Here is a 20,707-nt window from a genome sequence, read left to right on the forward strand (position 1 = left end):
TTTATATTACAGAGGTATATTCTCTCAATTAAATTAAAAAGTCCCTAGTTTTTTTCACATAGCAATTTGCAGAAAAGGATTTTCTGGGGTTTAAAATGGGGAAGGGGGAGAGACAGTGCCAAATACCTTTCAGTTGCCCTTTCCTGGTCTTCAGGTAGTCAATGAGCAGGTTTAACTCATTCCCACGCAAATGCTTTCCCTCAGTCAACAGGAAGACAAGGTGCTGAATGCCCAAAGGGACAGAGTAGCTGGGAAGGCACTCCCGAGCCAAGAAGTCGTCCAGGAGATCTCCAGCCCGCAGAGCAATTCCAGCATGTTCCTGCTGCTCCCGTTTAGAGAAATATCTCCTGTATTCTTTAGCTACCAGCACCAGGGCATCTTCCAGAGGCATATGACGATGTACTGAGGACAAGAAAGAGCCGGCTTTACATCAAATGGCTGCCCTGATTTCGTTTAAAATCAGAAAATAACGTTAATCCAACTACATGTCGTCTAAACTGTGTCAGCTTTCAGTACGATGTGATTGCCTATTGACCCGACGGTCTGGGACCCTCGGCAGCAGGTGCCCGGTCAGATTTCAAAATCAAACATTACATTCTATTTCAAAATTATAACATGTGTTGCTTAGTTTACCATTTCCACACAAACCCTCTTTTCACAATTGGACAGCTTCCTGCTACGCTGATGAGAGAGAGACAGACAGACAGAAGGAAAGAGAGAGCAAACAGGTGGCGTGTGTATCAATGGGAATTCTTAACGCTAAGCAAATCTAGCCTAAAAAAAAGACAGGATGTAACTTCAACCACTGCTGGCTACTAGGAAGTTAATTAAGGGCAAAAAAATCCTAGAAGTGAAGGTGTCTGATTTGGTTTCAGTGATCAGGGTGGATGACTTGAGAGGAGTGTGATCCACAGAAGAAACAAGTAGAAGCAGAGAACAGAGCCTTTAGGGAGGAGAGCAAGTGTGAAATGGGGCTGCTGGTTTTCACTGCAAACCTTTTAGTGTTTATCTTTTAACTCTGTGTATGTAACACTTTGATAAAAGGCAGACAGACAGACACAGACAGACCTGCGGTGCAGGGCTTCTAGGCTCTGTCACTGTAGCCTGGGGAGAAACCCACCATCGTCTATGTGGTTCTGCAGTCTGGCTCAGGCCCATGGGATCTTAAATCATGTTAAAAGCCTTTCCAGGTCAGGTCACATATATATCACATATAAAATAAGTTCTAGATACCAGGAATGGCTTTTATGTAACTTAATGGCTACAGTCAATGCATAGGTGTTTTCTGATCTCTCCTAGGTTTACCTATGGAGAATATGACTTCCTCAAAGTTTAATTTTAGATGGAAGGCCCCACCCTGTCTTGCCACGTATCACCAACTTCTGAAAAATTTAGGGCCCAAGGGGCACTAAAGAGCTACAATGGAGATTATGGTATTTGGCTAAATCCTAAGCAGTGTTTATGAAGGTTACATTTAGGACGAGATATGAATACATATTTGCCTTCACATGCTAAAGTTTCATTGTCTGTCTTAAATGTTTGTCTCGGCACAGGAGCAGCTCCACGGGCTTCTGAATAACGGCTACACGTGAGGTATAAAACAAACTGTCAGCTCTAAAGCAATGTGAAAGAGAGGCCAGCAAAGACTAATTTTGCTAAAACAGATGTAGCTTATAACAGAAAACAGGGTGTTCTTTTTACATATCATCTGAGTTCAATAATTAAATCCATGGATAGGAAATGAAATATGAACCTATTAATACTATTGTGGACATGAAAAAGAAACCCTTCTCTGAATGTGTAACATGGTAAAAATAGATCACATGCTTTTTTAAGTAGTGCTGGCTTTGTAAAAGTGTTTTCGTATCCGACCAATGATTCAACCTACTTACTTTAGTGAGGATTTCCTAAACCATCTTGCATGAACATAACACACGTGATTAGTCCTCTACACAACCTATTCAGATCAAGCCGTTCCCCACTCCCACCCCTCGGAGATGGGGATTCGTAATTTTCCGAACCTAAGTGTGGTTTAGTCTTATTATTTGTTTAACATAAATTAGACATTTTCTATGTTTAAAAAAAACCATAGTGGGAACAGTATTCTGCAAGAGCTGGCTAGGTGGGTGTGGGTTGCGACACAGCGTAAAAGTAAATGGAATGGTCAGAAAAAAAGACGTCCTAGCAGCCTCAAAACTATGGGAAGCCAAGTGTTCCTCACTGTTGTTTTTTCAGACTCAACATTACAGCTGGATTTTAGGACACCAATCTGACACCGACTTCTCTGAAGGCTCCAGAAGTCACAGGCAGGATATAAATCCAGCTCCCATACTCCACTAGGTCTCTGCCGAGGGGAAAGGTCTCCTGACTTAGCAGTGAAAACCCTACGCTGCTATGGAGACACAGCTGGGATGGGAGAAGCCTGCCTGGCTGCTGCTCACCTGGGCACAGGAAGGAAGCAGGGTTGACAGTGCCTGGCACACATGAGGAACTCAGTAAGTGAGTGTGGACTGCACAGAATGGTGCCAAGAGCTTCTAGAAAGACGAGGACTAGAGCACCTAGGCTCGTCTGGATCTGACTCCAGAGAAGCTGTCAAGGGGCCCTTCACAAGGCAGATGCCTCTCTGGGAGCAGCAGCTCTGACCAGGAGGGAAAGGTGAGGGTGGTCTAGGACGTGTGCATCTGCCTAAGTCTATGTGTTTTAGGGAGGAAAAGAGAGTTCATTTTTGTGCACTCTCATGAGCCTCAGAGTAAAGAAATGTTTGAGATATCACAGGAAAGGCAGAATCAGCAGAAAAATAGTCTAAGAGAATGCACAGGACGATAAACATAACATCCTTTAGACTTACCATTGAGCATAGAAAAGACGGTGGTGAGATTTGGTCAAAAAGTTTTACGTAAGAAAACTGACTTGTGGGGGTGCCTGGGTGGCTCAGTAGGTTGAACGTCTGATTCTTAATTTCAGCTTAGGTCATGATCTCACGGTTCATGGGCTCGAGCCCCATTGCTTTGGGATTCCCCCCTCCCTCTGTCCCTCACCTGCTCGCGCGCTCTCTCTCTCAAAATAAATAAACATTAAAAAAAGAGAGAGAGAATTGGCTTTTTACACAATATTTTGCACAATATATCCTGACAAGGAGCAATGAAGATGATTTGTTTCAATCACCTCTGATACACAGGAGAGTATTTTGTGATACCTATTCAAGTCACTTTTTCCTCAACTAGATCCAGTTTAGTTACTGACAAATGTGAACCTTCAAAGTGTACTAGCATACAAAGAAAAACTATTATATTTTTAAAGCAGGATCTATTTTAAGTGATAGTTCTAGATTAAGCTTAACTTACTTTTGATAGACTCATCAAGTATAATTACGGTGCAAGAGGAAAGTTCTACATTAGACTGTTCGACAAGAATGCAAAACGGGGACCCATCATCTTTAACTTCCTGGAGTGCTCGCGTAAGACTCGATTCCGAGGAGAGGTGAATCATTTCCACCATAAGGCCATGATCCTGCAACTGATGACCTATGCCTGTTGCGTAGTCCCTTAAAAACAAACAAAACGTCACACACACAAGAAACAGGTAGGTTATTTTCAATCAAACAAAAGGGAAAAAAATACGTCACCAAGCAGGTGTTCCATAGATATTTTGATGACAAATTTAAGCAAGTGAAGTGTAAGATACTATATTTTTACTGAACTTGGATAAGTGAAGTGAAAGATGCTGTAGTTTTTCAAAAATCATGCATGCTGTACAACTTGTTTTCATTCTTAGACACACTTGAAAACAACCAATAGTACATTATCTGTCTGATGGGATCAGTTAAGAGAACTGGAGGCAACTCTACCCAAAGGAAACTTTCCTTTCCGAAAATGTGGTATCCTCAAATGGTTGACTATGTACAGAATTTTATAAAGAAAGCTAAGTATGTCAAAGTCGTGTTTTTGTATGACATGATACACTGCATACACACCACAAATGTGGTCAGCATTTTTCACAATGGAATCATTCCAGGGTTATTTGATGAAGTCATTTCAATTTAAGTACATGAAAGAAAAATTAGGATTTATTGTAAAGAAGAGATAAGACTATTATCTTCAGAAAAATAACAGAATGCTCAATTACAATTAGTTCCTGGGACAGACCAGTATTTCTTAAGATCACTACCACTGAGACAACTCCTTGCTGAAGAGTAAACAGATGAGGGTGCCTGGCTGGCTCAGATGGTGGAACATGTGACACTTGATCATGAGGTTTGAGCCCCACATTGGGGGTAGAGTTTACTTAAATAAATAAGCAAATAAACAAATAAATGCATGTAAACAAACAAATAAATGCATGGCAAAGAAAAAAAAAAAGAGAGAGAATAAATGGATAATGCTGGAGTTAACCATCTCAGTTAATATCAAGCATCCCATAACCAACCTGGGATCAAACCCCAGAGTCATCTCATCTCCCATTTTCTCAGCCTCAGTCTTCAAGTCATAAAGAATCTACCCCAGACCTCTCCTTCAGGTTTATGCTTCCCTTGTGCCCGATACTTGCTCAGAAACCTGAATAGAGGGGTGCCTGGGTGGCTCAGTCGGTTGAGCACCTGACTCTTAATTTCTGCTCAGGTCATGATCTCACAGGAGTGAGACTGAGCCCTGCGTCAGACCCCTGGTTGAGTGTGGAGCCTGCTTGGGATTCTCTCTCTCTCCCTCTGCCCCTCCCCGCAGCTCGTGCGCTTGGTCGAGTGCTCTCTCTCTCTAAAAAAAAAAATCAAGATTAATAAAAATTTAAAGATTAAAAAAAAAGAGAAAGAAACCTGAATGAAAACTTAGAAACCTCAAATGACACTAATCCCTGAAACCAAGGACCCTGCAATGGTAGTATACTCCTCCTCTTACGTATCCTCTGCTTAGAGCAGGAACAACTCTTAACATACTCCATCTTCCACTTGTTATTTAAGCACATGTTTTATCTTATTAGGTTGCATGAGGTAGAAAAGAGGAATTGCCACTTAATTATCTGTATGTTCCTCACTGTGCTTTAGCACAGAGTTTTACATAGAACAGGTACACATTAAATGCATGTTCTGTGAATTAAAAATTAAAATGAGGGGCTCCTGGGTGGCTCAGTCGGTTAAGCGTCTGACTCTTGATTTCAGCTCAGGTCACGTCATGGTTCATGAGTTCAAGCCCCACATCGGGCTCTGCGCTGATAGTGTGGAGCCTGCTTGGGCTTCTCTCCCTCTCCCTCTTCCTCTCTCCCTCTGCCTCTCTCACTACCCCTCCCCTCCTCACACTGTCTCTGTCTTTCTGAAAATAAATAAACTTTAAAAAATTAAAAAACAATTAAAATGATGGCAGGAAAAAATGCTTTCCAGGCGATTTAGCAGAGTATAGATGATTGCAGAAAGTAAATTCAAGAGGAAAACAAGAACAACAAGACATGGTTCATATTTACAGAGTGAGAGCCTATGAGTTAAAACTATCACAATAATAACTCATGCTGGAGGGTATCATTTGAAAATTAATTACTGTTTTGGAGTATAAAAGAATGAATTTAGCCAACCAATATATCACTGCAAATCTTTCCAACATCAGAGTGACAACAGAGCAGGCAGCGTGGCCTAGTTCTCGGACTCCCTGGCAGATGCAGCCTGCGTGCGGCCGAGGAGTCCCTAAGCTGCACCCACTGAGGGTCCTAATCCATGGCTAGCTGCCAGAACTGCAGGATGCCGGGCGGAGGAGCGGTTTCTGAATACCACCCCAGACGGAGGGGGAGAAGAAAAGCAATCTCGAGGACTCCTCTCCACCACACAGTGCTGCACTCCAACCAACACCCAGCAGGCCTAGCTCTGAAGACGGGAGAGCAGCAAGGGCATCCGGGTTCGGGAGTCGAACAGCGCTGGAGCCCACAATTCTGAAAACGGTACAAGGCGCTACAGGTCAGACGTGACGCTTGCTACAAGTTCCGAGAAAACTGATTTAGTCAAAGATTAACGCAGTTTCCCTGGCTGATCCAAACTATTGTACCACAGTTGCTAAATGTTGAGGGAAAACCAAGCTACTGTGCATGCTGAGCTCTTACTGCCTCTTGTTCAAAACTGGTTTGAATTACCAGATGATCAGCTTAATTCAGGCCATGTCTGGTTGTCTTTCAATTATTAAAGGGAAATCCTATAATTTTCTAATGTAAAAGGAACTGGCCTCTCCCACCCTCCCCATGCTATGACTGACCTCACTTCTTCCAGGATGCTGTCCCTCAAGATCCAACCCAAATACCCTCTAAACGAGATGAAGCTGTAAGTTTGCTTTCACAAACTTCACCAGTAAAGATCCTATCTCTACAAATAAGTTAGATTTCTGTAAAGCAGATATCACAGAATAAGCAAGAATTCTGAGTCATTTTAAGATTGCCAATTTTCTCATAAAGAAAACCAATGCTGCCTTATGCTGAGTTATGTTTTGTGCATGCCTGGTCTCCTGGTCAGGAATGATTAGTTATCATGTCTGGGGTGTGCAGTTTCACTCACTCAGTACCTGGCCTGGAGTTAAGTGTGTATGCTTCCAACCAATCATTTGTCTACATGCTCCTTGCCAAGCACTACGAAACCCGACATAATCCAGAGACACAATTACCATCACACACTAAGTCCCCTGTCTGCCTTCGAGTGCCAGCCAATGGTGCGCAAGGTCAGGGCACTACACGGACCCAAAGGACAAGCTGGAGAGAGCCAAGAGAGCAGGTGACCAGGCCACAACTGCGCTTAAGTGGGCTGCCTGAGTTACAGGTATTAGGTGGCCTACACAAGTAACAAGTGTTAGTTGGCCTGCATGAGTTTCAGGTGGAGAAGAAGGATAAGGCATCCCACATTGAAGGGAAAACAGCAAGGATGCAGGCTGAAAGGAATTCAACAAGCAGCTAAGAAATGAGGAACCCTTGTCTGAAATTTCAGTGAGGCCAATTTGTGGCATCCTACACTAGACTGTCTGTGCCCCAAGGCAAACATTTGTCTGTTATGTTCATTAAAGTATCCCCAGAGCCTAGAATAGCGCCTGGCACACGGAACCCAGCCCTGAAAATAGCCTTGGTTTTTTTGTTTTTGTTTTTGTTTTCTTGATTATAAAATTGATAGATATTCATTACAGAAAAGTCAAGCAATACAGAAAACTGAGTAAGACAGTCATTGTCAGAAACCTCCCCATCCAGATGCCTCTGTCACCAGTTTGGTAAACCCAGCAGCACATTCTTGTAATTCATAGAGCAGTGTTCTAGCGACATTTTGAAAGTCTTGCAACTCTCAGTGACTTATGTATTGTAAGGCTGACTACTTAATAATTCCATTTGTACACATTCTCATTCGACAGGATAAAAAGAAATAAATGTACACCTCTGTTCGTTGTTGATAGAAACAATAACGCAATCTGAAGGCTTCTCTCGATCACGGGCTTTCTGAACCACTTGATAAAAGTGCTGGAAAAGCTCTTCTTTCCATGTGTTCCTGCCGCTGGCATCCCCTAAAAAATATTGACGTATTCATGTTTTCGCAAGGGCAAAGGCAATCACTGAAGGTTCTCAGGGTTTTTTACAAAAGTGGAAGTGAATGGCAACCCCTCTAGAAGGAACAGATGAGGAAAAGGGAAGTAGCTTCTCAGCAAGACTCTTACCTAACTGAGTGGACTGGTATCGCTCATGGTTCTCTTCATTCCTTTTTGAATAATCAGCCACATTCTGCCATAATTCTTTAATGCTATTGGATGCATGAAAATAGAATAGTTTGTGCAAACGTAGTTTCCCTCTATAAGTGTGTCCCCAAAAGCCAAAAAAATAAATACCAGGCCACTTAGCACAATCTGTATGCACCAAAATAAAGGCTGTGTCTACACAGAGGTAAAAAGTCACTCAATAATCTGTGCTCATTTTAGAATACTGTGAGTTTCTGGGATTTTTCTGCTCCCTCCCATTCACTTCCTCTTGCCTGTTACGATGAAAAGTACTATATGGAGCCACCGATCTTTGTCAAGTCAGACCTATACAGAAAAGAGACAGACTCAGACTTTAAGGTGTTTATTTTAAAGGAGAAGAGACCATTTTACCAGATGTGTGTATCCTTTGAGGTGCTTATCTCTGAAGGTCTTCATTGGATATGGGTAAAAAAATGAGTCAACAAGATCTGCTCACTTTACTCCTAAACAGTCTACGGCTCCTGTGAGCAAGCTATTTTCCCATGCTAAAGGCATGCAAAATAGTGCACAGATGCTGGGTAATCTATTAGCCATCTAAAGTAGTCCCCTTTGCTGTGATTTAACAGAAGAAAGGGGGAATTCGGTGCACTCTACACCCTAAATCAGGCATTTTTACTGCGGCTCTCCAGCATCCAGACACCAATGTGTCTGTCCACAAGGAATGTCCTGCCAGGGAGAGAACCACCTCGGCAGGCAGCAATTAGTTCCTTTCTCACCAGGGGCATCACGCCGCATGGCAAAGCAGCCATGGAACACGCTCAGTCGAACCATGACTATTCAGCAAGCTGCCAGCAAACGTCAATCCCTTTGCTCTGCCCCTGTACGATTTTCATTCGGGTTCTTGTCCACATCCAATTTCCTGACACAGCAGAGACGTAGCTCCAGACTTTTAGAGGCAAAGCTTTTGCTTGAATCCATGCCTCTCCTACTGCTTGAGAATCCTGAGCTAGACAAGAGTGTTTCCTCCCCTCAAGCAGGCTTTATCTTTGTCTACTATCTCTGACAAACACTAACCATTGACTCCAGAGGCCATTTCTTAAGCTGCCTGCTTTCTCCAACCCTTGCTAGGGTGTGTTCTTGCCGGCTTTCCCTCAAACTTCATACACTTTCTTTTAACGAAGTGGTATGTAAACTGCCCACCGCCACGCTAAGTAATTAGACGGGGTTGGGGAGTGCCCCAGAAGCTGGTACGTGGCCATCCAGGAAAGGCAGTATGATGTTGAAATTTGCAACTGCCTAGGTAGGAGTCTCAGTGCTGTCACTTACTAATTGGGTAAGCTTGAACGAGTTACTTAACACCATCATGTCTCAGTTTCCCCACCTGGAAAATGGGGCTATTAGAACCTACCTGGAAGCACTGCTATGAAGATTAAATGAGTTAATGCAGGTAAATCCCTTAGAACAGTGTCTGATGCAGAGCAGGCCCTCAATAGATGTGAGCCACTATCACCCATTTCTGCCTTCAGGTTTCCTTCACACCAGAGCTAAGAAAACCAGTCCTTCCAAAGATCACCTACCAGTGCAAGTATTCTGAGCCTCACTGTCAGGAAATGTTACCTGAGAGAGACTGACCCCCAATTAATAGTCACTCCTGAATTCTACACTTCCAAGTGCTTCCGCAGTCAAGGAAGGCATTTTTCAATTTTGAATTATTAATCTAATCTGACACAAATCTCATCTTTAATGCAGGCAAGAGAGAGGCCCTGTCAAGGTTCGTACATATAAAAATCAATTCAAATACAGTTCAAGGAAAACTGCTTTTACCAAAACTAGAGGTAGATCCAAAGCGAAAATCCTGAAGTGCCATGTTGATTTACCTACTTAGTTACTTAGAGAATCCACAGCTGAATATAAAAGACACAGGAAACTAAGTAAGACCACCTTCAAAACTGGTTTACATACTTTGGAATACTACACAGTGGTCAAAAACAACGAGGATGTATAATCCTCCCTCACATACTGTTATGTGAAAGAAACGAATTCCAGAACAATATAGCACTGTGAGCCATTTCAGGTTAAAAATAAGGGGGAAAAAGCCAGGGAGGGTTCTGAAAGGGATTTTCACTTTTTACTATCAAACACTTTTACATCTGTTTATCTATTCCTTGGGGGGGGGGGGGGGATAAGCCATTTTTATGTGACTTTATATTATACGAGAATACTGATTCATCTCATAATAAAGTAAATTTCCATATTCGGAGCACAGTTAGATGGTAGCAGAAAAAAGGTGGGGCGGTGTGGAAGAAGGGAGTGGAGGGCCAGCCAGTCACCCAAATGAGGCTCCCCTGAGTGGCTCGGGTGGCCGAGTCCCATCAGCCTGCAGGTCTATTTTAGTTACTAGAGTCCAAACGACTATGGAGAGGGAGAAGTTAAAGCAGAATGGCTTAATATGATCAAGCTGACCTGAGGGACTTCCCAAAAAGCAAATATTAATAGCATCAATTTTAACAAACACATAAGTCTGCACAGTAAGAACACATCTAAATTACTACTAAAGCTTTTAGCAAATTGAGCCACAACAATAAAACTTTACCTTAGCATGTCTTCACCCTCCTCTAAGTAGCCCTCTTGGGGAGAATAAGAAGTCGGCAGCAAAGGTTTATACGGCTTGCTGCTAAAAAACCAACAAAGACAAAATTACACTTAAGAAGAAATTATTTCCCATAGCCCACACATTAGTTTCCACAGTCCTGGTACACTCAGAGGTGATTAAATCTTCAGTTAAACTGAATTTCAAAAACTCAAACAATGCTTTCCTCAAGACTTTTTTTTTTTTTTCCCAGAGCCTCTATTCTAGTTTGTAATGTTTATTTCTATTTTTGTCTAGTTTGTTTGCACAACTGCTTTTCCAGAGTGGACCACTGAAGGCACAGTTCTGTCACAAGAAAAGAAGACCATTATAAATTTACCAGCAGAAAGGGGCTTCAACATAATGAATGTGATTTGCCCCAGTGAACTGAATTAAAACTAAAAGCAAAAAAAACAACAAAAAAAAGTAAGAATGTAATGTTGGTGGTGTTTGGTAATTAAAAAAAAAATCTCTGTGGGTTTGTTTTTTTTTTTTTTTAAGATTCTCTTTGGTAGATGTTCCCACCAACATCACCATAAATTTTCATGAATTATCTGCCACCTTTAATATATCTGGCACTAACTCCACAATGATGCTTATGAAAGAACATGCTTGAATGATTTGTGTGCATCAATTCTAAGTACTAAAGGTCCTCTATTAAGACCACTGTTATGTTTACATACCAAACGCATTTGACACACGTCGACACTGTCCCCCTCATTTAAAAGTCATGTGGTTAACAAATAACATAAATCTAAATCTAAGACAAAAATAAGGGGCAAAACCTAAGAAGAAAATGCCTGTTCCCAATTGTAGCTGAAAGAAACAAGGGGCTAAACAAGATTTAACTATTATGAATTTGGACCGAGAGGGTTAAAGAGTTATTAGAAAGCTTTCCTTTTCCAAAAAGGATCAGGAGCACAGATGCTCCACTCGACCCTCTTCTCAATGATCCTAGCCAAGTTTGAAGGCCATGAGAAGGAATAAGCAGATGGTTCAATGTGAGTAAGTCAAAAGGAAGTTGCATTTGCCTTATTCGGCTTCCTAGCAACTAGACTGAATGATGCCAAGAAAGCCAGCCGGCTCTAAGGAGAAACGCTGCAGGACACTTGGAACCCAGCGGTCGGGCAGGGGAGAGAAGCCCCCCAGACACCCTCACCTGGCAAAACAAATCCAGTGCCTACTGACACCCACATTTCCCGCCTCGCTGGGACCATCCCCTCCCCTTGCAGTTCCCACCCCAGCCTATCCCGGCCACACTAATGCCAACCACTTGACTACCAGGACAACCTTTCAAACTCCAGTAACATCAGATGAGCAGTCTGGCCCAGCCATCAAAGAATAACTTCCCACTTCTCCACGGGAGGGAAGGCCCCAAGCACTCAACGCACCTCAGCCAGCTGGACAAAGGATTCCGCAGGCCAAAAGGCCTGCGCTCAAACACTGAAGCCCAAGCACTGAGAGAGGCAGACGCGTACGCTGGCTGGGATCCCAGAGGCCTGAGAAACATCCGTCCCAGAGCCACGGTATGTTCCTTTTCTCCTCCTTAAAAACATCCCCTAAGTAGCGTGGAAGCTGGGGGTTCCCAAATGGACTGCTTAAAGGAATCACACTCAGGCAGGAATTGTCTTTGTGTAAGCACATAAACAGGCATGTGAAATATATTCACAATACAATGGCCAAAGGAAGGCTTGGATGTTATTAAATATGGCAAGGTTACACCAAGTCCTGGCAATGCCACTGTATTTCGCCATCTCCTCAGGGCCTCCCGCTAATTGGTGGCACCCATTAAAACTTCAATTCCTCTCCTACTCAGTGGGTAGAAGGTCAAATAGAAAATGGAACTTCTAATTACACATATATCTTGGGAAATGAATACAGTTTCCAACATGCTCAACGAAGATGCTTTCAAATGCATTATATTTAAGCCTTATAACAACCACACAAGCTGGATAATGTCAACCTCCCCACACTTTTTAGAAACAGATGAGAAAACTGAGAGTCAGGCTACATAACTTGCCACACACAGCTTAGCAATAAAGTCCAAATTCAAACCCAGGTGTGTCTGACACTAAAACCCAGGCTCCCTCTAATATCCCATAGCCCAGAAACTCTGGGATTAACCCAGGAGGTCTGCAAGTAAAGAAAACAAGACAGAACAAAAACAAACAGCAATAAAAGAAGGACAAATATAAGGGATAAAGATATTAAGTCATTCTATATTTTTATGGAAAGTAAATTCATGTAGGCATAAAAAATTCTCATTCGAGAACATAACAAATATGGCAGAGGGTTCCACAGTGACACGGCTGATTTCTTTCCTTTCCATGTCTCTCCTGGCCATGTCTCAGCAGGCCATCCAGGTCTACCTTTGGATGGACCACCTAAGTAAGAGCAAAGACTGACGTGGAAGAACCAGAGTTCTCATACGCCAACAGTCCGAAAGCAAAATGGTATAATCACTTCAGAAAATCGTCTGGCAGCTTTTTAAAAAGTGAAACACATAATCCAGCCAGTCCATTCCTAGACCCAATAAAAATGAAAGCACATGTCTACACAAAAATTTGTGTATGAATGTTCACAGCATCTTCATTTGTGATAGCCCAAAATGGGAAATGTCCAACAAGAGGATGGGAAAACAAACTGTGTATCCATAGTCTTAGCCTGCTTAGGCCACTGTAGCAAAACACCATCAGCTGGATGGCTAAAACCACAGAAATTTATTCATCAGAGTCCTGGAGGCTGGAAGTCTAGGACCAGAATGTCAGCATGGTCCAGGCCTAGTGAGAGTTCTCTTCCTGGCTTACTGGGGCCACCTCCTTGCTATGTCCTCACATAGCCCTGCCTCAGTGCATACACATGGAGAGAGAGATCACTATTCCTCTTTTTTTTTTTTTTTAATGTTTATTTATTGGGGGGGGGGGGGGGGGTGCAGAGAAAGAGGGAAACACAGAATCCGAAGCAGGCTCCAGGCTCCGAGCTGTCAACACAGAGCCTGATATGGAGCTTGAACTCACAAACCACGGGCTTGAACTCACAGCTGTGAGATCATGACTTGAGCTGAAGTCAGACACCCAACCCACTGAGCCACCCAAGCACCCCCACTATTCCTCTTCCTTTATAAGGCCAACAAACCTACCAGATTAGGACCCCACCCTTTTGACCTCATTTAACCTTAATCAGCTCCTAAAAGCCCTATCTCCAAATACAGTCAAGTTGGGGGTTAGGCTTCAACGTACGATTATAGAGAACACAGTCCATAGCACCATAAAATGGAATACTAATCATCAACAAAGAAATGATATACTGATCCGCCCACAGATATGGATGTATCTCAAAATAATTATTCTGAAAGAAACAAAAAAAAAAGAAACCAGAAACTTCTCCTCCATAAAAATATACTATATGATTCCATTTAAATAATTTATATAAATTATATAATATATAATTCATATAAATTCCTGAAAAGTACAAATTAATCTGTCGTGATAAAAGTGACAGATCAGTTGTTGCCAAGAGAAGGGGGACTTATAGCTGCAAATAAGGAAACTTTGGGGGATGACAGTTGTGTTCATTATCTTGATTGTAGTTGCTGGTCTGACATCCACATGTCAAAACTCAAGTTGTACATTTAAAACTTTTTTTTAATGTTTATTTTTGAGAAAGAGAGAGAGAGAGAGAGAGAGAATGCAAATGGGGTAGGGGCAGAAAGAGAGGGAGACACAGAATCTAAAGCAGGCTCCAGGCTCTGAGCTGTCAACACAGAGCCCGATGCGGGACTCGAACCTGCAAACCATGAGATCATGACCTGAGCTAAAGTCTGGTGCTTAACCATCTGAGCCACCCAGGTGCCCCTCAAGTTGTACATTTTAAATATGTGCAGTGTATTATTATACATCACTATTATGCATCAACAGTCATATATCAATAAAGCTGAAAAAAATCCAAGCCTCTTTTCGGCTTCATTTTTTTCCTTCTTTAACATCACTGTTTTTTTTCTCTCTCTCTTTTTAAGTTTACTTACTTATTTAAATGTTTATTTACTTTTGAAAGAGAGAGAGAGCAGGGGAGGGGAGGGGAAGGGGACAGAGGATGGAAAGCTGGCTCTGTGCTGATGCAAGGATTGAACCACCAGCTGTGAGATCAAGACCTGAGCCTAAGTCGAACGTTTAACTGACTGAGCCACCCAGGTGCCCTTACTTATTTATTTTTAAGTAATCCCTATGCCCAATGGGGGGCTCAAACTCACAACCCCAAGATCAAGAGTCGCACACCATTCCACCTGAGCCAGCCTGGTGCCCCAACATCAGTGTGTTTTCAATGTGTTTCAAGTTTTGGTGCTGGTCAGAAATCATGCAGATTCTGATGTCTTTATATGGAGAGAACTTTACACATCTATGGAAAGAGAATCTGTGGAAACACTTCCTCACTGTTTCAAATTAAATGTACATGTCACTCCCAAAGCCTCCAGGAATGCTGGTACGATTATTTTTAACTTGTTACTATTGTATCTCAATTACTTCAACTTATTAGACAGCTGATCTATTAAGTTCTCAGGGTAGGACCCACTGGGGATAAATTTTAAAATTAAAAAGATTTTTAAGAATCTACTCTTAGAAGTTCCATCATAATTTCAAATTTCACTGAAAACAATTTGAATTTTAACACTCCTCTGGAGAAATTTCAATCAAGCCTCCAGAAATAGGAAGAGAGTAGTACCATGGCACTGTCAAAGGACCCAAACCAAAAAAAGTCATAGGCTTCTTTTATGATAGTCTCAAAAGCAGAGTGAATACACAGCTAAACACAGCGTTACCTTGTGATTCAGCAATCACACCCAACTGATTTGAAAACGTATGTCCACACAAAAACCTCCACATGAATGTTTATAGCAGCTTTATTCATAACGGTCCAAAACTGGAAGCAACCAAGACGCCCTTCAATAGGTGAAACAGATAAGCAAACTGTGGCACATCCAGACAATGAGTATTATTAAGTGATCAAAAGAAAAGAGCTACCAAGCCACAAAAAGACTTGGAAAAATCTTAAATGCATACTGCTAAGTGAAAGAAGCCAGTCTAAACAGGCTACATACTATATGGTTCCAATTATATGACACGCTGGAAAAGGAAAAACCATAGAGATGGGTGAAAGGATCAGTGGTTGCCGGAGGTTTGACAGCATGGAGTTGAATAGGTGAAGCACGGGGTTTTTTTCCAGGCAGTGAAATTATTCTGCACGATACAGTGATGGTGGATACGTGACACTATGCATTTGTCAAAACCCACTGAACTTCACAGCATGAAGACTGAACCTTAATGTATGCAGATTTTAACAAATCATTTAGTAAGTCGAGAGGATCCCAGGATGGAATACAAAATGTGAGAAAACAATTACAAATTGTCTATGAATGTATGAAACAACCTCACGGAGAGGAGGGAGGGAAAAGGTACAAGCTCACCTTTGTACAGCTTTGCAGAGAACCCAGTGGGATAGGATTTGGCCCACGGCTGTAGTTTCCAAACCTTGCTCTAAAGCCTAACGAGGCCCTCAAGTGGTAACTTTCAGAAGCCTGTGAAAGGAGGGCCATGTGATGTGGGATCCATGCCACAGGGAAGAAGGCCAGGCCCATGGCTTTGCCCGCATCTGGTCCAGAGTCGATGCCAAAGTCCTGACTCGGACTTAAAAGATTCCTAATGCCCAGCCCCCACCCTTCCGACCTAATTCTCTGTTTCCACCTCCACTCCTGGGGGGTTCCCCCCATGGCAACCAGCATGCCTTTTACTTGCTCCTTCCAGGAGGCCCTTGCCCCTTGCAGGTCCCTCTGTCTTACACATCCCCTCACCCCAGATACCCAATGGCTACTCCCTCACTTCCATCCAGGGCTTTGCCCGATTGTCACTGCCTCTGGTGGGGCCCCCCATCACTTTCCCCACAACCTGTGCTCCCTGCCCCTCTGACCAAGCTTCACTTTTCTCCATGTCACTCACACACACACACACACACACACACACACGCACGCACACACACGCGCGTTTTAAAAACAAACTTTATTTTTGTTTCTCGGACAGTTCTAGATTTTCAGAAAAATTATAAAGACGGTCCTATGTAAGATAGTTCCCATATAACCTACATTGAGTCTCTCCTATTACTAACATCTTACACTTGAGGTACATCTGTTATAACCAGTGAACCAATACTGATATGCTATTATTGAAAGAAGTCCATACTTTATTCTGATTTCCTCAGTTTTTACTACTGTCTTTTTTTCTGGTCTAGGATCCCATTCAGGATACCACATTCCATTTTGTCTTCAGGTCTCCCTAGGCTCCTCTTGGCTGGGCCAGTTTCTCAGACTTTCCTTGTTTTTGATGACCCAACAGTGTTGAGGAGCACTGGTCACATACTACATATTTTTACTTATTTGTGTCAACTCATCCCAAGCAGGAAGGTAAGCTTCTAGAAGACAGAGATTTTTATCTGTCTGTTTACCATTTCCCCAGCAATCAGAACAGAACTTGCCACACCATGAGTGTTTAATGAATAACTATAGAATGAATTTGCTAAAATGAATGATTTTTTAACTCTAAAACTCCACAGACCTTCAGGTTTCATAGAGCCCAACCCTTCTCATTTAGCACATGAAAACAATGAAGTCTTGAGGGGTTAGGTAACTTTCCAGGTCTTCCAGTTACAGGAACCAGAACTAGAACGTCCTCTGCGTTTTGTGACCACCATACCCAGAAGCCAGGATCCATCAACCACTGTCATCCAACACTTCAAGTTGCCCACAAGGAACCTGGGAGCCCATACTCATTCTCAGCAACCTCCACAGCTTTTTCTGAATAACAATGTTTATTTGGGTCAACAACTTGAATATTTTATTGCATCTTTATATACATCCTTTCTATAAACATAAGTGAAAAAAATAAAAGGACAAAATGTTGACACCAGTAATCAAAAGTCATCTAGCAGGTGACAAACAGGAGTGAGATCTTTTAGGTCAAATCAGATACTTTTTAGGCTTTAACTGATCACCTGAAACCAGCCCCAAGTGCTAGAAAACCCTATGAATGGTTGTGTGTAAATGGAGAGACATGAATACCCTGCCACATCAGATAGATGACACTATTTTTTTTTTTTTTTTTTTGAGAGAGACAGCAAGCAGAGTGCAAGAAGGAGAATCTTAAGCAGGCTCTACGCCCAACTCAGAGCCCAACAGGGGGCTCGATCTCCCTACCCTAGGATCATGACCTGACCTGAAATCAAGAGTCAGATGCTCAACAGACTGAGCCACCCAAGCACCCCTAGATGGTTCTGTTTTTAACTCAATCCTTCCTCTTTAGTATCTTTTCAGCTAAAGATATCAGGGATTCCCTACTCATTATACCTGTTTGGCAACCTTTCAACATGTGCTCAGGGACAACTAAATAAGAATCCAATTTCATTTATTGATAAGTAACTGTTGAGCACCTAAAATCTGCTAAGCATGAACTTCAAAATGTGTCCTTTCTCAATTCACCCAGAGCCCAGTAAATAGCATGCTCTAAATACTTACACACTTTAGAAGGCTTCAATTCCTCAAATAAGAGAGTCCATCAATACTAACCCCACAGGCCTAAGGATAAGTTGACATAAGATTTTAAAATTCTAGCCCTCATGGGGTGTCTGGGTTGCTCAGTCAGTTAGGCATCTGACTCTTGGTTTTGGCTTAGGTCATGGTCTCACGGTTTGTGAAATCGAGCCCGTGTTGGGCTTATAGCCCTCAAAAAAGCACACAACTAAGAAAACAATCAAAGTTACAAAGGCAACCCAGATCTTGAACTCATTTATACCATATACCATCTTTAAGAGGCATTCTTAGTGGGAATTAAGGACATTCCCAAAAAACAAACACAAATGGTAAAAACTGCTATAAACAGGTTTAAAAAAAATTTTTTTTAAGATTTTATTTTTAAGCAATCTCTACACCAAACATGGGGCTCAAACTCACAACCCTGAGATCAGGAGTCACATGCTCCACTGACTGAGCTAGCCGGGTACCCTGAAAGTTTTAATTTTTTAAGGAAAAAAAACGAAGTGATTCAAAACTTTATCAGAAATGAACAATATGGGGGTGCCTGGGTGGCTCAGTCGGTTGAGCATCAGACTTCAGCTCAGGTCATCATCTTACAGTTCATGGGTTCAAGCCCCACATCTGGCTCAGTGCAGACAGCTCAGAATCTGGAACCTGCTTCGGAATCTGTCTCCCTCTCTCTCTGCCCTTCCCCAGCTCACACTCTGTCTTTCTCTCTCTCAAAAATATATAAACATTTAAAAAATTAAAAAAAAAAAAAAAAAGAAATTAACAAAATGGAAAGTACTCAGTGCTTTCAGATTCCTCTTCTGTGGTAAAAAGAGCATGACCTTAAACTTCAAGAACTATCTATTGTACCGTCCCCTGCTCCCCAAAACTCAAACACAATATGACAACAGGATATGTGACCTGAGTCTTCAGTAAGAATGTTACTTCCTCCAAGGTAAAACAATTTCAAAGTGCCACTTTAAACATTCAGTTTACTCTCTGTTGCGGGCTGAATTGTGTGCCCTGGTACCCATGACTATGACTTTATTTGAAAAGAGGGTCTTTGTAGATGTAATCCAGATGAGGTCATGCTGGATTAGGGTAGATCCTAATCCAAACACCAGTCTCATTGGGAAATTTGGGCATAAAAGGAAAATTTGACACAAAGACCCAGGGAGAGAACACCATGTGACTACAGAGGCAGAGACTGGAATGATGCAGCTCCAAGCCAAGAAATGCCCAGCACTGACTACACCAGCCAGAAGCTAGAAGAGAGGCATGGAACAGGTTCTCCCTCAGAGCCTCCAGAAGGAACCAACCCTGCTGACACCTTGATTTCAGACTTCTGGCCTCCAGAACTGTGAGAGTAAATGTCTATCATTTTGAGCTACTTAGTTTGTGGTTCTTTGTTATGGAGGTCCTAGAAAACGAATATATTCTAATTCTTTCAGGGTCCTGTGGGCATTTGCAAAAAGAACCTAAGATCATACTGGAGGAAGTACTGAACCCTGGTTCCAGTACTGGAAGTACTGGAGTGAGTGCCACACTCTTCAAAGCAGTTGCACGGTCATGCTTAACTCGTGGAAACTACTTTCATGAATTAATGTAACTAGAAACGTCATATATACACATAAACATGTGTGCAGGTATGCACATCCTCTACCATATTCAGATTATACTAATGATGGGGGTGCCTGGGTGGCTCAGTTGGTTGAGCGTGCGACTTCGGCCCAGGGCATGATCTCACAGTCTGTGAGTTCGAGCCCCAGCATCAGGCTCTGTGCTGACAGCTCGGAGCCTGGAGCCTGCTTCAGATTCTGTGTCTCCCTCTCTCTCTGACCCTCCCCTGCTCATGCTTTGTCTTTCTCTCTCTCTCTCTCTCTCTCTCTCAATAATAAATGAACGTTAAGAAAAAAAAAAAGCATCCAAGTCTTGATTTTGGCTCAGGTCATGACCTCACAGTTCGTGAGATCAAGCCCCTTGTCAGGGTCCATGCTGCAGCACGGAGCCTGCTTGGGATTCTCTCTGCCTCTCCCTTGCTCATGTGTGCTCACTTGCTCTCTCAAAATTAAATAAATAAACATAAAAAAAAAAGGAGAGAGGTTACACTAATGAAGAAAATGTCATCCCAAGACACTAAAAAATATTTCGGGAATATAAAATAGGGAATTTATCTTCATAAGCAATTTCTGATTTTATAACTTCTGATTTTGTAACTTTTCCAGGACTTCCCCAGGAAAAATCTAATCGCAACAGTTTTCAGATGGTTGGCAGTAAAGCCCAGGTTAGCTAAAAGGCCCCATGAGGTAATCTTGACTTTGGTAAAGGTCTGCATAGGTCTTCAGCTTTGCAGGTTCAGAAGCCAGATAGTCTCCCAAATCACACAGGTGTGATCAGGTCCAGGAAACAAGTTCACAACAATCCAACCCACAGATCCCAATTTCCAAGTCCAAGGACCAATTCATTAATTTTCAACGTATCTTTCAGTGACCGGAACACTTAGACCTCCCTCACTCCTGATAACAAGTAACCAAAAAACTAAAATGGAAATCCAAAGACTGTTTGGCTAACATGTAATAAGGAGTCAGACATCCAATCTAGAACCTAGAACATTTGACTTCTTCCACCATAGAACATTTGACTCCCCCCCCCCCCCCCGCCACCAATACAACACCTGCACAGAACAGTACAATCTTTATATCCACTATGCCATCTGTACCGGCTACACTCAGTAGAGTAGACAGAGACCTCTGTATTTTATAGGGAAGTAAACTAATGCTAAGGAAGCAAAGAGGGTGGTTTATCCATTCATTCAACACACGCTGACAAAACTCAACGTA

The 20,707-nt window shown here is 42.3% G+C and overlaps 1 protein-coding gene across 1 annotated transcript in view; it reads right to left on the reverse strand.

Moving 5' to 3' along the window:
- The window catches only part of LOC125915729 (nuclear receptor coactivator 5-like), a 45,890-nt gene that overhangs the window by 7,526 nt on the left and 17,657 nt on the right, over window positions 1–20,707 (reverse strand). Inside the window, exons 3-7 of the mRNA XM_049621702.1 lie at window positions 10,268–10,348; window positions 7,657–7,739; window positions 7,380–7,506; window positions 3,346–3,545; window positions 127–402 (exon numbers count right to left, since the gene is read on the reverse strand). Coding sequence (XP_049477659.1) covers window positions 127–402; window positions 3,346–3,545; window positions 7,380–7,506; window positions 7,657–7,739; window positions 10,268–10,348 — 767 coding nt within the window. The remainder of the gene's footprint in view (window positions 1–126; window positions 403–3,345; window positions 3,546–7,379; window positions 7,507–7,656; window positions 7,740–10,267; window positions 10,349–20,707) is intronic.

This window comes from Panthera uncia, assembly GCF_023721935.1.
Source record: "Panthera uncia isolate 11264 chromosome E2 unlocalized genomic scaffold, Puncia_PCG_1.0 HiC_scaffold_19, whole genome shotgun sequence".
Classification (NCBI taxonomy): domain Eukaryota; kingdom Metazoa; phylum Chordata; class Mammalia; order Carnivora; family Felidae; genus Panthera; species Panthera uncia.